Genomic DNA, 21595 nt, shown 5'->3' on the forward strand with positions numbered 1-21595 from the left:
CGCAGTCACGGTTTTACATCCACCAGACAGCAGGCGCTAGGCTCACTATTGCTTCTTTTTGGGCCTTGCTTTAGGTCCTCGTCTGCTTCTGGCAACCCTTACAAGAGCGTAGATGGTAAGGTATTGCAGGCTGTTCCTCTACGTCTTCTTCTGGAGTCAAAATTGACTCTGCGTGGTCCTGAGGTGATTGGTTTGCTGGGGGGTGCCTTCTTACACTGCGAAGCATGTATGCACGCTGTGATGCCAGACAGTTTAACAGCCATCTGGATAGTAAGCAGTACCTGATGATTCTTTTCAGAGTAGCAGCCGTGTTAGTCTGTATCCGCAAAAAGAAGAACAGGAGTACTTGTGGCACCTTAGAGACTAACAAATTTATTAGAGCATAAGCTTTCGTGGACTACAGCCCACTTCCTCGGATGCATCCTCCTGTTCTTCTTTTTGATGATTCTTTGATGTCCTTTAAGTCTCTTTACTTCTTCTTCCTTGACTCTGGCTATAACAATGGCCTTCACACCTTATCTTTTCCTGATGCATACATTCCTTATTCACACAGATTGAGAATACAAACAGTAGTATTTTATATGGAGCAAAAAGGCATTGCAAATTAAACCTTGCTAAGTTTTACAATCAATAACCAAGACAATTTACATTGAGACCCAGGCCTTCAATGTTCCTCTAATCTACTTAACATAGACACAATAGAGAATCCTGTTACTAAACCTTAAAACAAAGAAATGTATATTTAACTAGAGGCCTACTTTGTAATACATATAGGAAACCATAGTAGACATTATAACTTATTCTAAAACAAAAGGGTGACCATAATCAGTCATAAGGATTGTTCTGGTCTGTCATTCCATTCTGCTATTCAAAAAGGGTGGCTGACAGGATGAAATCAAATCATACATTAATTCTTATGGGACATTATAAAATCCTGCTCCTACATATCCCCCTTTTGACACTAAGATTACTAATCGCCAGTGTCACTTCTTATTTAGTCCACGTAATAGAAAATACTGGGAGGTGATTTGGGCCTGTGGCTCTAGCTTTGCATACATTTGTTTTATCCAACAGCACATTTCAAACGTTACAATTAAACACATACAATTTAAAATCAAAAACAATTAGGGTTAGTAACATTAGTATGCCAGTAGTTGTGGGAGACCATTCAGAAAATATATTATACCAATGGTAAGCTGTTATGTCTTTCTGCAGTGGCAATTCTTAACATGTTGCCATTTGCATGTATAATATGAATGGTTNAAACATGCTACTTAATTAAAATCCTATTAGGGCTCCAAAGGAGCCCTAATAGGATTTTAATTAAGTAGCATGTTTCGTTTGCATTTCTTTTACCCCCTCTATAATATACACTGCACACGTCTGCACATTCCTTCTATACTTTAACTTTTAAAACATTAGCCATATTAATTTTTACATAAGGTGTAACTGTTTCTTTTGTTCTTACAGAGTTTTATGTACCCTTATCAAAGTGACAGTCTGATTAAACAGAGCCATTTTAAGGCTCAGTGTTTCTAACATTGCTTCTTTTTGTTTTGTGCACCTCACCCCTGCTGTTGCTTCAGAGGGCCACTGTCTTTATTTTTTTCCTACAGCTTTCATTTGCTATTTTGTTACAAAAACAAACAAACAAACAGAATCCAGAATCTCTCCCTATTTTTCTGATTTTGACTGTCCTGCTGCAGTCATGACTTGGTCTTTATTTGAAAACATTTAAATTTTGTAAAGAATCAAGTTACCCCTTAAGGGTTAAATACCAAATCTCAAAGTCAACCAACACTGATTACCTGTGTCTGGCAAAAAGGTCTGTCAGTTTTGCAACTTTTAATTAAAGAGTCAAATGGATTTTTAGTGGGATTATAAACAAAACAAAACAAAACCAATTTATCTTAAACTTACAAAACAGGAGTTTTACAAACCTCACATATTCCCACAGACAGATACATACACATTTTCTCTCCCTTAACATCCCTCTTACACTGCTTTGTTTTTACATAGCTGTACATAGATTACATTACCTTTATACATTTGGGGCAGTTAAGTTCCAATAGAACCCCCCCCCCTATGTTCTTTTAGCAAATTTGACTCAATTGTCCATAGTCAAATGATTTTAATTAGATAGTCTCTTTACCTGGATTATTTACAGACATTCCTCTGGAAAAGGGCCCATTTTTCCTTTAGAATGGCTGCAAAGAAACCAAGAATTCTTTTAACAAGATCCTTTTTAACATTTTCACAAAGTTTAACTGTTTAATTCTCTCCAGCCTCTGTAGAGTTAACTTTTCACTCTNAACATCCCTCTTACACTGCTTTGTTTTTACATAGCTGTACATAGATTACATTACCTTTATACATTTGGGGCAGTTAAGTTCCAATAGAACCCCCTCTATGTTCTTTTAGCAAATTTGACTCAATTGTCCATAGTCAAATGATTTTAATTAGATAGTCTCTTTACCTGGATTATTTACAGACATTCCTCTGGAAAAGGGCCCATTTTTCCTTTAGAATGGCTACAAAGAAACCAAGAATTCTTTTAACAAGATCCTTTTTAACATTTTCACAAAGTTTAACTGTTTAATTCTCTCCAGCCTCTGTAGAGTTAACTTTTCACTCTCTTTCCTTAAATCACTTGTTTATTTCCCAAAATGACACCTTTATCAACTCAGATTTCACCATTTTAAGTATTGTTCCAGGGGTTCATACTTGCACTTACTCCTGACACTATGCCCTTAGGGCTTCCAACCTGTTTTTTTGGGGGGTTTTTTTTTTTTAGTTTCTTTATCTGTTGCTTGCCTGCTTGTCTGGGCCCAATCCTGCTTTTTCCAATGAACCATTTTTGTGAGTGATATTGTGGTCATTTCACAATTTTGAAAGAAATGCTTAAGGAAAGGGACCAGGAAGGGTAGGCGCTAGTTGAGGAGCCCACCCTCCTTGCTGAATTGGTAATGGAACACTAAAGAATCAGTTTCTGAGGCAGACAACGAAGGGGAACAGAACAAGGGGCATTTTATCCTTTTTACAGAGGGGAGTATGAAGGGAGTTGGGATCGATCCGGGGTTGTTGTTTTTTGTTTTTTTTTTTGTCAGAGAACAGGGTGAAGGGGAGTGCTCAGTCTGGTGGTGGGAGAAGAGGCTTTTAATAAAGCTTTTAATTTATTATTTGAATATTTGAGAGAGGCGAGTTTTGATTTTGTCCACCTACGATTTGCCTCTTCCCACCACTGCATGAAACAATTAACCTCTCCTTTAGCCAATTTAGTTTTAGGCTGGCTGAGTTTGTTTTTTAAGATGTCCACTCGGTCCTTGTTCCAAGGTTTTAACAGTGGCCACTGAGTTTTGGGATCTCCCTGAGTTAGCCTAGACCATTTTTCCAGAAATTTACAGGAGTCCGGACCCTTCCTAAAACTGAGCCGGCGTTCCTTTAGGGAACTGTCCCGACTTAGACGTCTGGTTACCAATACAGGAGGACTTTACACACACCAATCACACAAGAAGGAAATTCGGGTTCATCAGAGCAATGCCCGGTGCAACACACAAAAGGAGCTCACAGGCTACTGACTCAATCGCCCTTGCTTTCACACCAAGGGTTTTACCCAAGGTGCGGTGCGGCTGCGATTGTGCAGATTTCACTCACTCAGACCGCGGGGACAGGAACCCCTTGGTCGGCCGATCCCCGGACGGAGATGGCACCCAGACTCAAACACTCCACAGGAGGACGGATAGACACAGAGACAGGACAGTCCTCAGTCCGGACAAAACACAGAAATAATTACCTGACCAGATTCCTGATGTCAGATCCCGGGGTCCCTACCAGAACAGAGTGGGAACCAACAGGTTCGATGGCATAGACCTCACTGTGGTCGTGCACCCTTCCGTTCAGGAGGAGGACCGCTCAGGCCAAATGCCCAGGTGCCGGCTACCACGGTCGTCCTACAAAAACGGTAAGGAATCACACAGCCCCAGTGAAGACGGTTGCCATCTCGGTGGAACCTCCAAATTGTCAAAGTTAGACTCAGGACTCATAGTTTGTCAGACCACTCTGTTTTATTAGCACAGCGCTCTGCTAATACATTCAGATAATGTGAGCCCCCATGCAAGATTCAAACAGTCTTATTTATACAGATAAAAGGGTGTGAACTAAACGAAGGGACAGAGAGAGCAAAATTGTAAAATTTGCATAGGCCACAATATGCATATCCTGCTTCCTTATTAACTCTTATCGATCTAAGGCTAATGCTTCACCAATTGCCCTTAAATGGCAAGTTAAGCAGTTAATGTCTGCTTCCTGCCCCCCTGGCTTGCAGCATTTCTCATTTCTACTTAAAGGTACATACAGCATTCTTTAATTCATTCTATTTCTTTAATATAATTCATTTCACTTTCACACATCCATGAGCAGATGTTGTGCGTAGAGTCTATAAACAGCCTTCACCCAGGGACAGACAGGAATGAAGGTGACCCATTGCCTTTGATGGGAATTGTGTTGCTGTGCGCACCATTAGATGAGCACGCCAATTAGCCGCTGTAGCAGTCGATGGTCAAATCCCTCTTGGGTGATGTGGGTGGAACGCCGATGAAGTCACGGAGCGGTACTCAGTTAATTGGGGTAATTTGGTTTCATGAGTCCAACAAGGAAACGCCACCAATTTGAGCCTTGTGGTTAAGGTTAAATTGCCTCTCCTTAATACGCTGGGGCATGATGAGTGACTGAAGGCCCTACGGCTACAGACTGGGAAGAACCAAGCTCTTCCCATCACACCCACAGGAAGCCCGCCTTCTGCCAGCTTTGTATCATTCTTGTCTAGACAGGTAGTTGTCTCCATTTGGCCTTATCCAGAAATGAGCTCCCTGTCAGTGCTCAATCATAGAATCATAGAATATCAGGGTTGGAAGGGACCTCAGGAGGTATCTAGTCCAACCCCCTGCTCAAAGCAGGACCAATCCCCAACTAAATCATCCCAGCCAGGGCTTTGTCAAGCCTGACCTTAAAAACCTCTAAGGAAGGTGTTGCGGATTGTGGGGGAGTTAGGGCCCTGCACCCCTCTTCCCGAGATTCACTGCGACTCTCAGCCAGCCAGTAAAGCAGAAGGTTTATTTAAGGACAGGAACACAGTCTCAAGCAGAGCGTGTAGGTACGACCAGACCCCCTCAATTAGGTCCCTCGGGGAGGTTCAGGGAGCTTAGACCCCAGCTTGGGGTTCCCTGCGTTGCACCACCCAGCCCCAACCGAAACTAAAAACCAAACTCCTCCCGCTGCCCCTCTCCTTTGTTCAGTCTCCCGGGCAGAAGGTGTTAATTCTCCCCACCCCCGTTCCTGGCTCAGGTTACAGCTCAGGTAGCTTCCTTCAAGGGAAGTCCCACATCCCCACTGCAACCCCCCTGCAACATTCCCAGGTCAAATCTGCCCTGCTCCCTGCTCCGTCACAGAAGGAGATTCCACTACCTCCCCAGGTAACCCATTCCAGTCCTGGAATAATGATGACTCCATTCAAATGTCCCGAATGTCTGGATGATAAAAAGAACAGTTACTTATATCACAGTCACTGTGGTTCTTCTTTGAGCCCCACTATGTGTAGATCCCATTTGATCCACATGGATAAAGCCTTGGCGAATAAACCATCTTTTTTTATTGCCAATTTCAGCAAGGCTAGCACAGATCGTGCTGTGGCTTGTCTGTTTTTTCCCCCCCATAGTTACCACCATGAAGTTGACTGTCCCTGACGGATGGAGGTAAAGAGCCAAATTTAATTTCAAGATGATTGTAAGATTCAATATCCCGGGTGATTTCTGATTTAGCTTCAAGGAAGGGCCTGATGTGTGTGTATAGCACCCACATGACAACTCCCAAGGAGGGCTTCTGTGTGCTACCACAATAAATAATAATGTTCTCCCTTTGGCATGAATGGTAGCCAATATTCAGGGGCATGCAGGGCTGTTTCTGTTAAGATGATCAATGGATGATACGAGTCAGGATATTCTTTGGTGTAATTTGGGATATTTTCAAAGAATGGACCCAAACTCCCGTTTCCCTGAACACCACAGAAACAAAAGGAAGCAGGCAGCTTCCTTGCTGAGAAATTCACAAGTCTGCCCCTCCAGTGAGCTCTGTGCCCAAGAAGCTCTGCTCTCTGCTTCTTCTCAGAATCACGCTTATGACTGCTTCTCCAGGCTTTCTGCCTTGAAGGGTGTAGTGAAGTGGTCATCAAGGGGTTTGCTGGGTTAGTCAGAGCACAGTCACACTCCACTCCTCACTTACTTCCTGTTTAGTTATTGGGTATGCTTCTTGTGCACTGAGCAGTCCCTTTATTACAAAAGAAAGGGCTTGTCTACACTTGAAAGTTAATTCAGATTAAGGTAGGGTGTGAATTTAAAGTGCAATAACTATTCCTGATTAACTCCATGTGAGGACACTCTTATTCCAGAATGAGTGCCTTGTTCCAGTTTAGCTTAATCCACTTTCAGGAATAACTAGCCTGGATTAGACAAGCCTTACACACAGGCTGCAAAACCAGTAACCTAGCCCTTGTGTTTGCAATCAGGGAATTCCCTCGACTCTCACAGTTTTGCTCAGGCCTTTCATGTGCCTTGGGTGGTCTCCACTGTTTGTAGCTGTCTCTGCTACATGAAAGGTCTTATCTGTTCCTTCCAGTCTGCGAGTGCTTGGCAATGCCCTGGGAGTTCATGGGATTGTCTTTGGGCTAGACTTACAAGGTGATACTAACAGTAACGAAAGGACAGAGGACAGAAACAAATGGTTCCGTGACTAGATCAGAATCCAGAGCACGATGTGCAGATTCCCATCCTCCCAGGAACCAGAACCAGGGCCCAGCCTGAAGGAGCTGCCCACTTATCCTGCAAAGGGGTCCCCAGACTGATGCTACGCTGTTGTCTAATGTGGAAGGTTTAGGAGCAGTAAAGGGGTCTTAGGAAGACTCGAGGCTCTATGCTCAGAAACACTCTGGAGCAGCAGCAAATGGCGCAGGTCTCTGGCATGTGTGATCCAGGAGCTCAGACTAGAGACTCACAATGGTCCCTTCTGGTCTTGGATTCTATGAAAGGGTTAACCGGGGTAGCCAGTTAGCTTTGCAGTGATCACAGCCATCCTGGTCCCCTGGTGGCAGAGGTTAAGGTGCTCTGCTGGCCCATCTCTGGGACAGTCTCAGCCCTGCAGGCTGTTGCGGATGAAGGTCGGTTGTCCCTGTGGATATCAAAGGCAAGGAAGGCTCTAAATAGTGGATCAGACTGGGAGGCTTGGGGCATGTCTAGATTAAATTTAGTTGGAGCTCACATAGGCAGCGGAATGAGCGCACACACAAGAGAAGTGAGGGGATGTGTCTTGTTTTCTACCTGTTCAAATCACTCCTTCATTGCCCCACAAAGCTCCTTCTATGGCTCCAGCCCTTGTCCCTTCCCCAGGAATCGTTCTCTGCCGGAGTTGGACAGCCATTGGAAGGCCATTGACGAAGTCGACTCAGTGGCTTTAAGGTGGGCTGCAGAGGTGCCTCAAGGGGAGACAAGAAGGGGGATGAACCGGCTTGCCAGATCGTTCACGGACATTGACTTTATGAGGATGCTGAACAGTGCCCTGGTGGAAGGTACAGATATAGACTGCTTCCTTTTCTGCGCGCTGTTTGAGTAGAGATAATCTGTGCACTCCCAGGCCTCAGAGAAGCTTCGATCTAAACTCAGACTCCACTGATTTTGTTACTGACCGAAGAAATGTGGAATTCTGCAGCTCTTGTGCTATGGGTAACCAGGGGGAGGGCCTGATTCTCTCCTCAAACCTATTTTACACCGATGCAAACTCCATGGACTTCAGTCAAGCTGCTCCTAGATTCCTACCGAGCTAAGTGGGATAAGAATTGGGCCTCCCAAGTTTGAAACCTGGGGCCCCTGCAGCAGATACAAGTGCCTTTTGCCAGATGTAAACTCTGAATCTGGTAGTTGCTGTCCGTGTGACTCTGTGATCTTGGTCCTCATACATTCAGGGGTGGAATAACTTTTTGTGGGCCCGGCGCCAAACATATTTGTGGGCCCCCAGGGGGCAAGGTGCTGGCGGGTAGGCTGGTCAGTCTCCAGAGTGAAGGGCGGGCTGGGGGCAATAAGGCACAGCGCGGCGGGAGCAGCCCCACTCTGCGCAGCCCAGCAGGAGGGCACTGTTTACAAACCTGCACCTGTCGGACACACATTGGCCTGCCCAGCCCTGTGCTGCCAGCCCCTTGAGGTGGGTCCACACCACACCACCCTCCTGCCCAGTGCCCCACCCTTATGCCCAGTGCCCCCTCGCCCAGAGACCTCCACCCCAGATCTCTATGCCCAGCCCCCACTCCTCCCAGAGACCTCCTGTGCTGGCCTCCCACCGCAACTACATAGTACCCTACACACCACACCGCTCGCCCAGCACCCCCCGCCCAGAGACCTTCCTCACTGTCCCACCATCACAGCTGCACAGCACCCCATATTCCTGAGGGGATTCTGCACCAAAAAATTAAAAATTCTGTGCACAATATTTTAAAATTCTGCAAATTTTATTTGTCAATAAATAAATGTGGATGCTCCAACATGGCAGTGGGGAGCACAGGCCACTGGTTGCATGGAGGTGGGAGATCACTCTGCAGCCTCCCCCCACCCCACCCTGGGTCAGGGACTCGGCATTGAGGCGGCACCCGACCCTGACACAGTGCAAGGGCTGGGCCTGCCCCAGAAACACCCTGGGGCCCTGCCCCCCTGTGCCAGGCACACCAGGTGTGGGTGAGCAGCCCGGCAGCAGGATCCAAGTGCAGAGGGACTTAGTGTGGGGGGATCCAGGTGGGGGTAAGAGAGTTCTCTGTGGGGCAGTCTGGGTGTGGGTGGCTCAGTGGGAGATCTGGCTGCATAGAAGCTCATTGCGGGGTTCCAGGTGCAGGGGCAATGGGACTCTGCAGGGGATCCAGGTGAAGGTGTTTGGGGCTCAGCAGGGGGGTCTAGGTGCAGGAGAGGTGGGGTTCATTTGGGTGGGGGTCCAGGTGCAGGTGGTTGGGGCTCAGTGGGGTGGGTGTCTGGGGGGGCTCATCAGGAAGGTACAGATGCAGAGGAGGTGGGGCTTGTCAGGGTGAGGGTTCAATGGGCCTGCTTAACAGGGGAGCCCCAGCTTCTGCCAAGGGGATGCCACATGCTGGGCTCCAGCTTCCCCCCTTCCCCCACTTCCCCCATCCTCTTCTCTTCCCCATCCCATCCCCTTTGTCCCCACTGCCTCTTTCCCCCAACCCCCGCTTCCCCCAGCCCCCTTCTCTTCCCCATCCCATGCCCCTTCCCCACCGCTCCATCTCCTCCCTACCCCACCCCTTCCTTTCCTCCGCCCCTGCTTCCCCCCGCTCCCACTTCCCTTCTCTTCCCCATCCCATGCCCTTCCCCACCGCTCCATCTCCTCCCCACCCCACCCCCTTCCTTTCTCCCGCCCCTGCTTCCCCCCACTCCCACTTCCCTCCATCCCCTTCTCTTCCCCATCCCATGCCCCTTCCTCACCGGTCCATCTCCTCCCCAGGTTTGGGGACCAGCGGGGAAACCACCCCTCAGCACGATCTGGTGGAGTGGAGCGGGTTGGGGCCGGGTCGCTCCACTTCCTGCCGCCAGGTGATTGCAGAGTGGTCCCGACCCCGCACTCATGGGGTGGCGGGAAGTGGAGTGACCCGACCCCAGCCCGCTCTGCTCTGCTCCCCTGGCTCCCGGACTTTGGGGGAGGGGGGAACCGCCCCCCAGCACTCACCAGCGGTGGGAAGTGGAGCGACCTGGCCCCAGCTTTCCTGGCCGGCTCTGCTGGCCGGGGGATCTGGCTGGCCGGGGCCCCTTCTGACTCTGGACCCAGCGCCATGGTAAACCCGGTACTGCCAACGGGTTTGATGTTTGATGTTTTCAGATCCCGTATCCTTCAGCAACAACTCCTTCACGCATGCAGAGACCTTCATCTACAAATACACCCGCTCCAAGCTGTACACAGTTCAAGATGAGGAACACAAGAGTTTTGTCCTGTGGCGTCACACCGGCCAGGCCCAGCTGATGGCGGTGCATTTACAAGGCCCCAATAGCAGTGAAGCAGGTAAATTACAAAATAGTTCTTTCCTCTGGGCCCCCCCCCCCAGTTTATCTCCTCTTGCTCAGTTACCTGCTGATATACGTGTGAGGTTCTGGGGATCACTCAGACCAGCGAGGGAGTCAGTCACCGCCTGCCTGGGTAATTTTGGGGGCCTTAATGCTGGCTGCTATGGGTGAGAAGTCTGACACCAGTAGCTGGCCTGCAAGCACAAGCCTAGTTACTCACTTCCACCAGCCTACTTACTCCTTGCGGGGTGACCTCAGCAACCCCTTCTGATCCCAAGTTTCCCCACATCCATCTCCCTGAGTTCTTAATTACAGGCACTTGGACTTTTCCACTCTGGTTCATCAACCAGTGAAAACTTGCCCCCAATTATCAGTTCACTCTGGGACACCCACACTCCACACAGTTTGGACACCAGAGACCTGCCTGGGGTAGAAATAAACAAACAGCTTATGGAATAGAAAAATCATAGCTTCCTAGATGGAATAGTGCGGAAAAGCAAACACAGACAAGTTACACAGAAAACAAACGTAAAGACGCAGTCTCGGGCTTTATACTTCTACATTGGCTCAATTCCCTTTTCTAATCCAAGTTACCTGGTGCCTCTGAACATTTTCACAGTGTGCCCTCTGTCCTAGAAAGGATACAGTGTTTCGTGGACAGCACCCCACTTAAATGTTAGCCCTCCCTTTCAGGATAAAAAACCTCAAACCCAAGCCTGTTTATAAAAAGGGCATGTCTACACTACAATCTTAAGTCAACCTATGTTACCTTCAGTTGTGGTGGCTGATATCCACACTACCCTCCTTCTGTTGGTGGTGTTCATCCTCACCAGGAGCACTTTCACTGACTGAAAAGGGACAATGGGGGAGGGGCTGAGATCCAGAGCTGTCAGCTCCATGCAGCTCCCCACTGGGAGCCCAGCTGCTCCCTGGGTTTCTTGCCTCCCTGCTCCCAGCCGGGAACTGGGGGGTAGTTGCTCAGGGCTTCTCGCCTCCAGTGGGGAGATCTGCATCCAGAGTCCAGTTGGCTGCCATGCTCCTGGTGGGGAGCCGAGAGCCCAGTGCTCAGCAGGGCTCCCAGTGGGGAGCCTGGCCGGCAGCCCAAACCGGGACCCTAGGTGGCAGCCTGGCTTGGAGCGGAGACCCAGCAGTGGGAGCCAGGAGCAGGGCTTTCTTGTCAATTTCATGGCTCCAAGCCCACGTAAGGAACACAGAGTCTACACAGACACTGCGTCGCACTAACGACACCGACATAAGCCCTACACCTCTCGGCAGCTTATGTGGACCTAATTATGTCAGTGTCTTCAAGACAGCCTTAAATTGGCTGTTGGTCGTCTTGTCAATTTCACAGCAGGAGCCCTGAAACTGACAAGGAAGTGGGGCAGCTAGAACCCAGTTGCTCTAGTAGGACCATGTGACGTTCCCCTGGTGTTATCTGGACCGATGATCTGCCAGGTCACCCCAATCCTTGACTCTGGGAGCCAGCCTTACCCTGCTCTGCTGTGAGACCCCCACTCCTGGGCTGTTCACACACAGCCTCTGGCATGTAAGCTGTTCCCAGCTACTTGCAACCGAATGACACTAGCCAATATCTCCGGTCCCAGACACAACCCTAGGAACCTCCGTCTTGCAGTGCCCAGTTATGCCCGCTGGACGCTGCAAGCTTATATGAGTTCGTCAATTTAACAAAGAAATTGATATGTGCCAGGCTTGTTATCCCAAGGGGAGTCTCTGACATGCTTCAAACCGAACGCACTGCTTCCGGTAGAATAAACAAACAGATTTATTAACTATAAAGGTAGATTTAAGTGCTTTTAAGTCAAAGCACAAGAAGTCAGATTTGGTCAAATGAAATAAAAGCAAAACTCATTCTAAGCTGATCTTAACGCTTTCTGTGCCCTTACGAACTTAGATGCTTCTCACCACAGGCTGGCTGGTTGCCCTTCAGCCAGGCTCTCCCCTTTGATCAGCGCTTCAGTCGCTTTGTTTGGTGTCTGTACATGTAGGTGGAAGAGAGAGAGCATGGAAAACATCTCTCCCTTTTATCATGTTCTTTCTTCCCTCTTGGCTTTGCCCCCCACCCCCCCCGCCCCCTTCAGAGTCAGGTGAGCATTACCTCATTGTAGTCCCAAACTAACCAAAGGAAGGTTGGGGGGTGACTCACTTGAGAGTCCAACAGATCCTTTGTTGCTGCCTAGGCCAGTGTCCTTTGTTCCTGTGAGGCTGGGCTGGGTTTGTCCCATCCATGCCCTGATGAGGTGTGAACTGCTCTCTGCTCTTGGAGAGTTTTGCCTGGGCTGTTTTTAAGCCATGAGGACACATTTTCAGCCTCATAACTAGATACATGAAATTACAACCTATAACATTACTATAACAACAACAGTTACTACAACATTACTATAACAATAATGCTCCATCTCCACCCTCTGACAAACTGAGGCTAGGGACACTATTCCTTACCCATCCTTGCTAATAGCCATTAATGGACTTAACCTCCATGAATTTATCCAGTTCTCTTTTAAACCCTGTTATAGTCCTAGCCTTCACAACCTCCTCAGGCAAGGAGTTCCACAGGTTGACTGTGCACTGTGTGAAGAAGAACTTCCTTTTATTTGTTTTAAACCTGCTGCCCATTAATTTCATTTGGTGGCCCCTAGTTCTGATATTATGGGAACAAGTAAATAACTTTTCCTTATTCACTTTCTCCACAACACTCATGATTTTATATACCTCTATCATATCTCCCCTTAGTCTCCTCTTTTCCAAGCTGAAAAGTCCTAGCCTCTTCAATCTCTTCTCATATGGGACCCCTTCCAAACCCCTAATTATTTTAGTTGCCCTTCTTTGAACCTTTTCTAATGCCAATATATCTTTTTTGAGATGAGAAGACCACATCTGTATGCAGTATTCAAGATGTGGGCGTACCATGGATTTATATAAGGGCAATAAGATATTCTCCGTCTTATTCTCTATCCCTTTTTGAATGATTCCTAACATCTTATTTGCTTTTTTGACTGCTGCTGCACACTGCGTGGACGTCTTCAGAGAACTAGCCACGATGACTCCAAGATCTCTTTCTTGATTAGTTGTAGCTAAATTAGCCCCCATCATATTGTCTGTATAGTTGGGGTTATTTTTTCCAATGTGCATTACTTTACATTTATCCACATTAAATTTCATTTGCCATTTTGTTGCCCAATCACTTAGTTTTGTGAGATCTTTTTGAAGTTCTTCACAGTCTGCTTTGGTCTTAACTATCTTGAGCAGTTTAGTATCATCTGCAAACTTTGCCACCTCACTGTTTACCCCTTTCTCCAGATCATTTATGAATAAGTTGAATAGGATTGGTCCTAGGACTGACCCTTGGGGAACACCACTAGTTACCCCTCTTCATTCTGAAAATTTACCATTTATTCCTACCCTTTGTTCCCTGTCTTTTAACCAGTTCTCAATCCATGAAAGGATCTTCCCTCTTATCCCATGACAACTTAATTTACTTAAGAGCCTTTGGTGAGAAACCTTGTCAAAGGCTTTCTGGAAATCTAAGTACACTATGTCCACTGGATTCCCCCTTGTCCACATGTTTGTTGACCCCTTCAAAGAACTCTAATAGATTAGTAAGACACAATTTCCCTTTACAGAAACCATGTTGACTTTTGCCCAACACTATATGTTCTTCTATGTGTCTGACAATTTTATTCTTTACTATTGTTTCAACTAATTTGCCCGGTACTGACGTTAGACTTACCGGTCTGTAATTGCTGAGATCACCTATAGAGCCCTTTTTAAATATTGGCATTACATTAGCTATCTTCCAGTCATTGGGTACAGAAGCCGATTTAAAGGACAGGTTACAAACCATAGTTAATAGTTCCGCAATTTCACATTTGAGTTCTTTCAGAACTCTTGGGTGAATGCCATCTGGTCCCGGTGACTTGTTAATGTTAAATTTATCAATTAATTCCAAAACCTCCTCTAGTGACACTTCAATCTGTGACAATTCCTCAGATTTGTCACCTATAAAGGACGGCTCAGGTTTGGGAATCTCCCTAACATCCTCAGCCATGAAGACTGAAGCAAAGAATTAATTTAGTTTCTCTGCAATGACTTTATCATCTTTAAGTGCTCCTTTTGTATCTCAATCATCCAGGAGCCCCACTGGTTGTTTAACAGGCTTCCTGCTTCTGATGTACTTAAAAAACATTTTGTTATTACCTTTTGAATTTTTGGCTAGCTGTTCTTCAAACTCCTTTTTGGCTTTTCTTATTACATTTTTTACACTTAATTTGGCAGTGTTTATGCTCCTTTCTATTTACCTCACTAGGATTTGACTTCCACTTTTGAAAAGATACCTTTTTATCTCTCTCTGCTTCTTTTACATGGTTGTTAAGCCACGGTGGCTCTTTTTTAGTTCTTTTACTGTGATTTTTAATTTGGGGTATACATTTAAGTTGGGCCTCTATTATGGTGTCTTTGAAAAGTGTCCATGCAGAAAAGGACCTAAGGGTCACAGTGGATGAGAAGCTGGATATGAGTGAACAGTGTGCTCTTGTTTCCAAGAAGGCTAACAGCATTTTGGGCTGTATAAGTAGGGGCATTGCCAGTAGATCGAGGAACGTGATCGTTCCCCTTTATTCAACATTGGTGAGGCCTCATCTGGAGCACTGTGTCCAGTTTTGGGCCCCACACTACAAGAAGGATGTGGAAAAATTGGAAAGAGTCCAGAGGAGGGCAACAAAAATGATTAGGGGGCTGGAGCACATGACTTATGAGGAGAGGCTGAGGGAACTGGAATTGTTTAGTCTCCAGAAGAGAAGAATGAGGGGGGATTTGATAGCAGCCTTTAACTATCTGAAGGGGGGTTCCAAAGAGGATGGAGCTCGGCTGTTCTCAGTGGTGGCAGATGACAGAACAAGAAGCAATGGTCTCAAGTTGCAGTGCAGGAGGTCTAGGTTGGATATTAGGAAACACTATTTCACTAGGAGGGTGGTGAAGCACTGGAATGGGTTACCTAGGGAGGTGGTGGAGTCTCCTTCCTTGGAGGTTTTTAAGGTCAGGCTTGACAACGCCCTGGCTGGGATGATTTAGTTGGGTGTTGGTCCTGCTTTGAGCAGGGGGTTGGACTAGATGACCTCTTGAGGTCCCTTCCAACCCTGATATTCTATGATTCTATGTTTCTATGATTCTTACATACAATGCAACTCCTCCACCTTTCCTCCCATTCCTGTCCTTCCTGAACAGTTTATATCCATCCATGACAGTGCTCCAGTCATGTGAGTTATCCCACCAAGTTTCTGTTATTCCAATCACATCATAGTTCCTTCACTGTGCCAGGACTTCCAATTCTTCCTGCTTGTTTCCCAGGCTTCTTGCATTCATGTACATGCACCTCAGATAACTAGTCGATTGCCCTGCTTTCTCAGTATGAATCAGGAGGCTTCCTGTCCTGTACGCTCCTCCTTGTGTTTCCTCCCGGTATCCCTCTTCCCCACTTACCTCAGGGCCACCATCACCCGGCGAACCTAGTTTAAAGCCCTCCTCACTAGCTCTTCCTTCTCTTTGTTAGGTGGATCCCACAATCACTTTATAAGGATGAACATGGGGTGCAGGGTGTTCCCACGAGGTACAGAACATCACAGACCCTGCTTCCTGAAATTGACATGGCTGCCTGGCTCCCAGTGGGAGCAAGTGCAGGGGTGGAGAGGGAAGAGGGCAGGAGCCCAGGAGCCTGTAGGTCAGCCAGGCTCCTGGCAGGGAGCTGCCAGTGGAGCTGAGAGACCATGCTCTCAGCTCCTCACACTGCCCCTCTTCAGCTGGTGGAAGAGCTCCTGGTGAGGACGCACACCCCTGACCCAAGGAGGGTAGTGTGCTGGCTGTAAATCAACCTAATATAGGTCAACTTAAGTTTCTAATATAGACATGCCCTAAGCTGCCTTACGCTGACCTAACTGTGTAATGCAGCCCAGTCTTTTCTCTTTCCCCCGCATTTTTTCTCTTCCTTCTGGCATGATGACTCATGGTTATTCAGCGTGAAATAACTGCTTTCTCAGTTTTCCAAGACTGAGGGAATGTTTTCACTAGCAACATTAAAGGGCTGCCATGGCAGCGCATGGGTGTGTAATCGCAGCACCAGCCATCTCTCTCCCAGCGCTGTAAAAAAAACACCCACATGAGGGGAGTTGCCCCCAGCGCTGGTGCATGGTCTACACTGGCACTTTACAGTGCTGAAACTTGCAGCGCTCAGGGGGGTGTTTTTTCACCTCCCTGAGCGAAAAAGTTGCAGCGATGTAAAATGGCAGTGTAGACAAGGCCTGGGGACTACAGGCCAGTCAGTCTCACCTCAAGGAATCAATTCTGAAGCACTTAGAGGAGAGGAAAGTGATCGGAACAGTCAGCATGGATTCACCAAGGGCAAGTCATGCCTGACCAACCTGATTGCCTTCTATGAGGAGATAACTGGCTCTGTGGATGAGGGGAAAGCAGTGGACGTGTTATTCCTTGACTTTAGCAAAGCTTTTGATACGGTCTCCCACAGTATTCTTGCCGGTAACTTAAAGAAGTATGGGCTGGATGAATGGACTATAAGGTGGATAGAAAGCTGGCTAGATCGTCGGGCTCAACGGGTAGTGATCAATGGCTCCATGTCTAGTTGGCAGCCGGTATCAAGCGGAGTGCCCCATTTTTTTTTTTTTTTTTTTTTTTTTTTCAATATCTTCATTAATGATCTGGAGGATGGCATGGACTGCACTCTCAGCAAGTTTTCAGATGATGCTAAAGCTGGAGGGTAGGGATAGGATACAGAGGGACCTAGACAAATTAGAGGATTGGGCCAAAAGAAACCTGATGAGGTTCAACAAGGACAAGTGCAGAGTCCTGCACTTAGGACGGAAGAATCCCATGCACTGCTACAGACTAGGGACCGAATGGCTAGGNTGGATTCACCAAGGGCAAGTCATGCCTGACTAACCTAATTGCCTCCTATGTTGAGATAACTGGCTCTGTGGATGAGGGGAAAGCAGTGGACGTGTTATTCCTTGACTTTAGCAAAGCTTTTGATACGGTCTCCCACAGTATTCTTGCCGGTAACTTAAAGAAGTATGGGCTGGATGAATGGACTATAAGGTGGATAGAAAGCTGGCTAGATCGTCGGGCTCAACGGGTAGTGATCAATGGCTCCATGTCTAGTTGGCAGCCGGTATCAAGCGGAGTGCCCCAAGGGTCGGTCCTGGGGCCGGTTTTGTTCAATATCTTCATTAATGATCTGGAGGATGGCATGGACTGCACTCTCAGCAAGTTTTCAGATGATGCTAAAGCTGGAGGGTAGGGATAGGATACAGAGGGACCTAGACAAATTAGAGGATTGGGCCAAAAGAAACCTGATGAGGTTCAACAAGGACAAGTGCAGAGTCCTGCACTTAGGACGGAAGAATCCCATGCACTGCTACAGACTAGGGACCGAATGGCTAGGCAGAAGTGCTGCTGAAAAGGACCTAGGGGTTACAGTGGACGAGAAGCTGGATATGAGTCAACAGTGTGCCCTTGTTGCCAAGAAGGCTAATAGCATTTTGGGCTGTATAAGTAGGGGCATTGCCAGCAGATCAAGGGACGTGATCATTCCCCTCTATTCGACATTGGTGAGGCCACATCTGGAGTACTGTGTCCAGTTTTGGGCCCCACACTACAAGAAGGATGTGGAAAAATTGGAAAGAGTCCAGCGGAGGGCAACAAAAATGATTAGGGGGCTGGAGCACATGACTTATGAGGAGAGGCTGAGGGAACTGGGATTGTTTAGTCTGCAGAAGAGAAGAATGAGGGGGCATTTGATAGCTGCTTTCAACTACCTGAAAGGGGGTTCCAAAGAGGATGGATCTAGATTGTTCTCAGTGGTACCAGATGACAGAACAAGGAGTAATGATCTCAAGTTGCAGTGGGGGAGGTTTAGGTTGGATATTAGGAAAAACTTTTTCACTAGGAGGGTGGTGAAGCACAGGAATGAGTCCCCTAGAGAGGTGGTGGAATCTCCTTCCTTAGAGGTTTTTAAGGCCCGGCTTGACAAAGCCCTGGCTGGGATGATTTAGTGGGGAATTGGTCCTGCTTTGAGCAGGGGGTTGGACTAGATGACCTCCTGAGGTCCCTTCCAACCCTATGATTCTATGATTTTCTTTTCGGCTTCAATGACTTTCCATTTACTTTAATGGCCCATCATTGTGTCTTCCTAGCTGGACAATGGATGGGTACTTGATATTGGTTTTGTGTAAACAACTAGCCGGGGGGGGGTCGGGGGGTGCCCTGCCAGGAGCGGCGCCAGGGTTTTTGCCGCTCTAGGCGGCAGCACTCCTCCTCTGAGCATTCAGCGGCAGGGGTCCTTCTGCTCCGCGTCTTCAGGGCACTTCGGTGGCGGTTCCCAGAGTAAGCAAAGGACCCACCACCGAATTTCCGCTGAAGACCCGGAGCGGAAGGAGCCCCCCACCGCTGAATTTCCGCCAAGGACGGCAAAATGCCGCCCCCCAAATCGTACCGCCCTAGGCGACCACCTAGGGTGGCCTAATGGAAGCGCCGGCCCTGTGCCCTGCCCTGCTTGATTGCTTCACTGCCTGGGGTGAGGTGATGCTGTAGCTGCACCACAGTTACATTCACAGCCATAACCTGGCTATAGATCTCTTAATGACCACCAAGTTAGGAACATTACAGGCTTTCATAAAAGATCTTGCTTGACATATATTTACACACAATGTCATTGCACACAACCAGTTGAGTCAATTGCTTATTCTTTAGGGTTCAGCCCTCTTGTTCTCCCCTTGGGGTATGTGACAAGGTGTACATACCCCATGCTGGACCAGAAGGGGTTAAAGGGCAATACTGGGCCCAGAGCACGGGCCCACTGGAGAGGAAACGTACAAGGGCGCAACCTAGCTCAGAAGGGGGAGGCTGGGGAGGAAGATGGACCTACTCTGAGGGTACCAAAGAAGCCACCCATGAGAGAGACAACTGCGCGCTGAGCCCATTGGGGCTGAAGCTTTAGTTATCTTTCCTTTTCTTTTGCTATCCTATATTGGACTTGGAGGTGTGGAGGAGATGGAAGTGACCCAGTCAGGCAGCTCCAAGGGCACTCCAGAGTTCTGGACATTGTTGTCTCTCATGGGGCTTTGGGAGTGGGAGGGCCTAGGCTCCCCTGCCAACTGCATTTGGTGCATAAATCTCATTTCTACCCCCGCCAAGAAAGGGGAGGGTGAGGACGTTGAAAACCCTGAAGTGAAGCCACATCCACAGTAAGGAACTGGACTGAAACCCCTTCCTGCTGGGAGGTTTGAGACTGGAAACTGGGTGTGCTACCCACTAGGCCACCTAGTCTTCTGGGGACTCTGTTACATCTGGTGGAGAATGCAGGCACACTAGGCACTGATGGTAGGCCAGAGAAAGAGGGAGATAAAAACCGAAAACCAGAGGTGGATTTTGAGAAACTGCTGAAGTGGGTTTTCCTGAACCATCAGCAGCAGGTGGCCCAGCAGTGGGAGGAGCAGCTGATTAAGGAAATGGTAGAAGCACAGCAGTGGCTCATCCAGCAGATGGCGACACTCCTACAGCCATGGAGTCTAACTAACCATGGGAGGGGGAGCTGCTGACCAAGTACCAGCCATCCCAGTAAAGCTGACAACAATGGGTCCCGTAGACAACCCAGAGGCATTCCTTGCCACATTCGAGAGCCCGATGCCTCAAGGGAAATTGGGTCAACCGATTGGCCTACTACTTGACAGCATGCTGGGCCAGGCAGCATACTGGGGCCTCAGTGCGGCAGCTGCACAGGACTACACTCATGTCAAGGCAGCCATCCTAGACACCCTTAACATCTCACCTGAAACCTACCAGTAGCAGTTCTGCAGCGAGAAATTCCCAGCCAAAGCCGGACCCCGGACTGTCGCCCATAATCTGAAGGATCTTGGCTGGCGCTGGCTCCAGCCCAAGGGATGCCTAGGGGTTCAGGTAGCAGGGAAGAGCGTCATGGAGCAGTTCACCCAAGTTCAGTGGCCCCATTTCGAACTGGTAGAGGAGGGGGCATATCAGGTATTGAAAGATCCCAAGATGGGGGAGGTAAGAATGCAGCTCTGAGGGCCAAGGAAATTTCAAAGAGGGGTGCTTCAGCTGGCCATGCAGCACCATGTGGGGGTCATTGGGGTGGGAGAAGACTCGTAACAGAGTGACCATGAGGTTCTACTGGCTGGGCGTCCATCCAGAGGTGTGGGACTATTATGCATCATTCCCTGAGTGCCAGTGGACAGGTCAGAAAAAGGTTCCCCCCAGTACCATTACCCATTGTAGGGTACCCTCTGATCTGGGGGGCCCATTAGAGAAGTCTGCAGTGGAGCACAAATATAGCCTTGTAATTTTAGACTATGCTACCAGCTACCCTGAGGCCATTCCCATTCCCAGCAATGGTGGCTGTCAATGCTAATGAACTCACAGAAGTATTTGCCCAAGTGGGGCTCCCCAGAGAGATCCTAAGAGAGCAAGGGAGAACTTCACCTCCAAATTGATGAAGGAGCAATGCATGATGTGCCGGGTCTCAAAGCCGGGCCTGGGAGGCCCAGACAGCTGCTGCATCCTGGCCTCCACCCAGAGTCTACTGAACCCACGTGGGCCAAGGAGCTACTAGGGCTATAACCTCAGCCAAGACTCCACCCATGGGAGCCCTGATTGGAGGCTCGGCTGGATCCACCATTTGGTCCAACCATGCTAAGCCAGAAGGAAGCACAGGAAGCTTGTCTGAGAAACAAGGTGGTTTCCTGTTGTGGCTACATTGGACACTGCTTGTGCCTGTCTCCTGCACTGCTCCTGGCTCCTACCTTTGCTCCTGCCTTATGTCAACCTAACTGTGTAGTGTAGACCAGGCCTTAGGTTGACCTAATTATGTCAGTGTCTACACTACAGCCTTGATCCCGCCGATGTAAGTGCCCTACTACACCAACATAACTCCACCTCCACGAGAGGCGTAGGGCTTATGTTGGTGTCGTTAGGGCGACGCAGTGTCTGTGTAGACACTGTGTTCCTTACATGGGCTCCGAGCCGTGAAATTGACAAGAAAGCCCTGCTCCTGGCTCCCCAGCCGGGCTTCTGCACACTCGATCCTCACCTATCCAGTTCCTGCCCTCACACCTCGCCTCCAATCCTCGGTGACCAGTCCTGGCTCTGGCCTCTGACTTCTGACCCTTGACTCTGACATTTGGTATCTGACCCCGGCTCTGACCCTCAACTTCGATGTCCAGTTCTGACTCAGGCTTGACCCCCTGGTTCTGATAGCTGGCAGTTGACTCTGGTGCCCTTGGCTTTATTCCCCAGCCTGTGTGGCTGCTCTGCCCACCGAACCTGACTCCTGCTCTGACTCCTAGGCCAGACAGCCTATATCCCAGTCCATAACAACCTGGTGCTCAGACACCTCCTGGTTGCTGCACAGCTGCTCTCTGATCAGCTTCTATCTGAGCAGCAGTCTCCTGTGGGAAAGT

General features: G+C 48.3%; 1 protein-coding gene across 1 annotated transcript in view; it reads left to right on the forward strand.

Moving 5' to 3' along the window:
* The window catches only part of LOC117872809 (interleukin-1 receptor antagonist protein-like), a 43483-nt gene that overhangs the window by 18246 nt on the left and 3642 nt on the right, over nucleotides 1-21595 (forward strand). Inside the window, exons 3-4 of the mRNA XM_034761595.1 lie at nucleotides 7437-7615; nucleotides 9916-10095. Of these exons, the coding sequence (XP_034617486.1) occupies nucleotides 7437-7615; nucleotides 9916-10095 (359 nt within the window). The remainder of the gene's footprint in view (nucleotides 1-7436; nucleotides 7616-9915; nucleotides 10096-21595) is intronic.

Source organism: Trachemys scripta, chromosome 2, assembly GCF_013100865.1.
Source record: "Trachemys scripta elegans isolate TJP31775 chromosome 2, CAS_Tse_1.0, whole genome shotgun sequence".
Classification (NCBI taxonomy): domain Eukaryota; kingdom Metazoa; phylum Chordata; order Testudines; family Emydidae; genus Trachemys; species Trachemys scripta.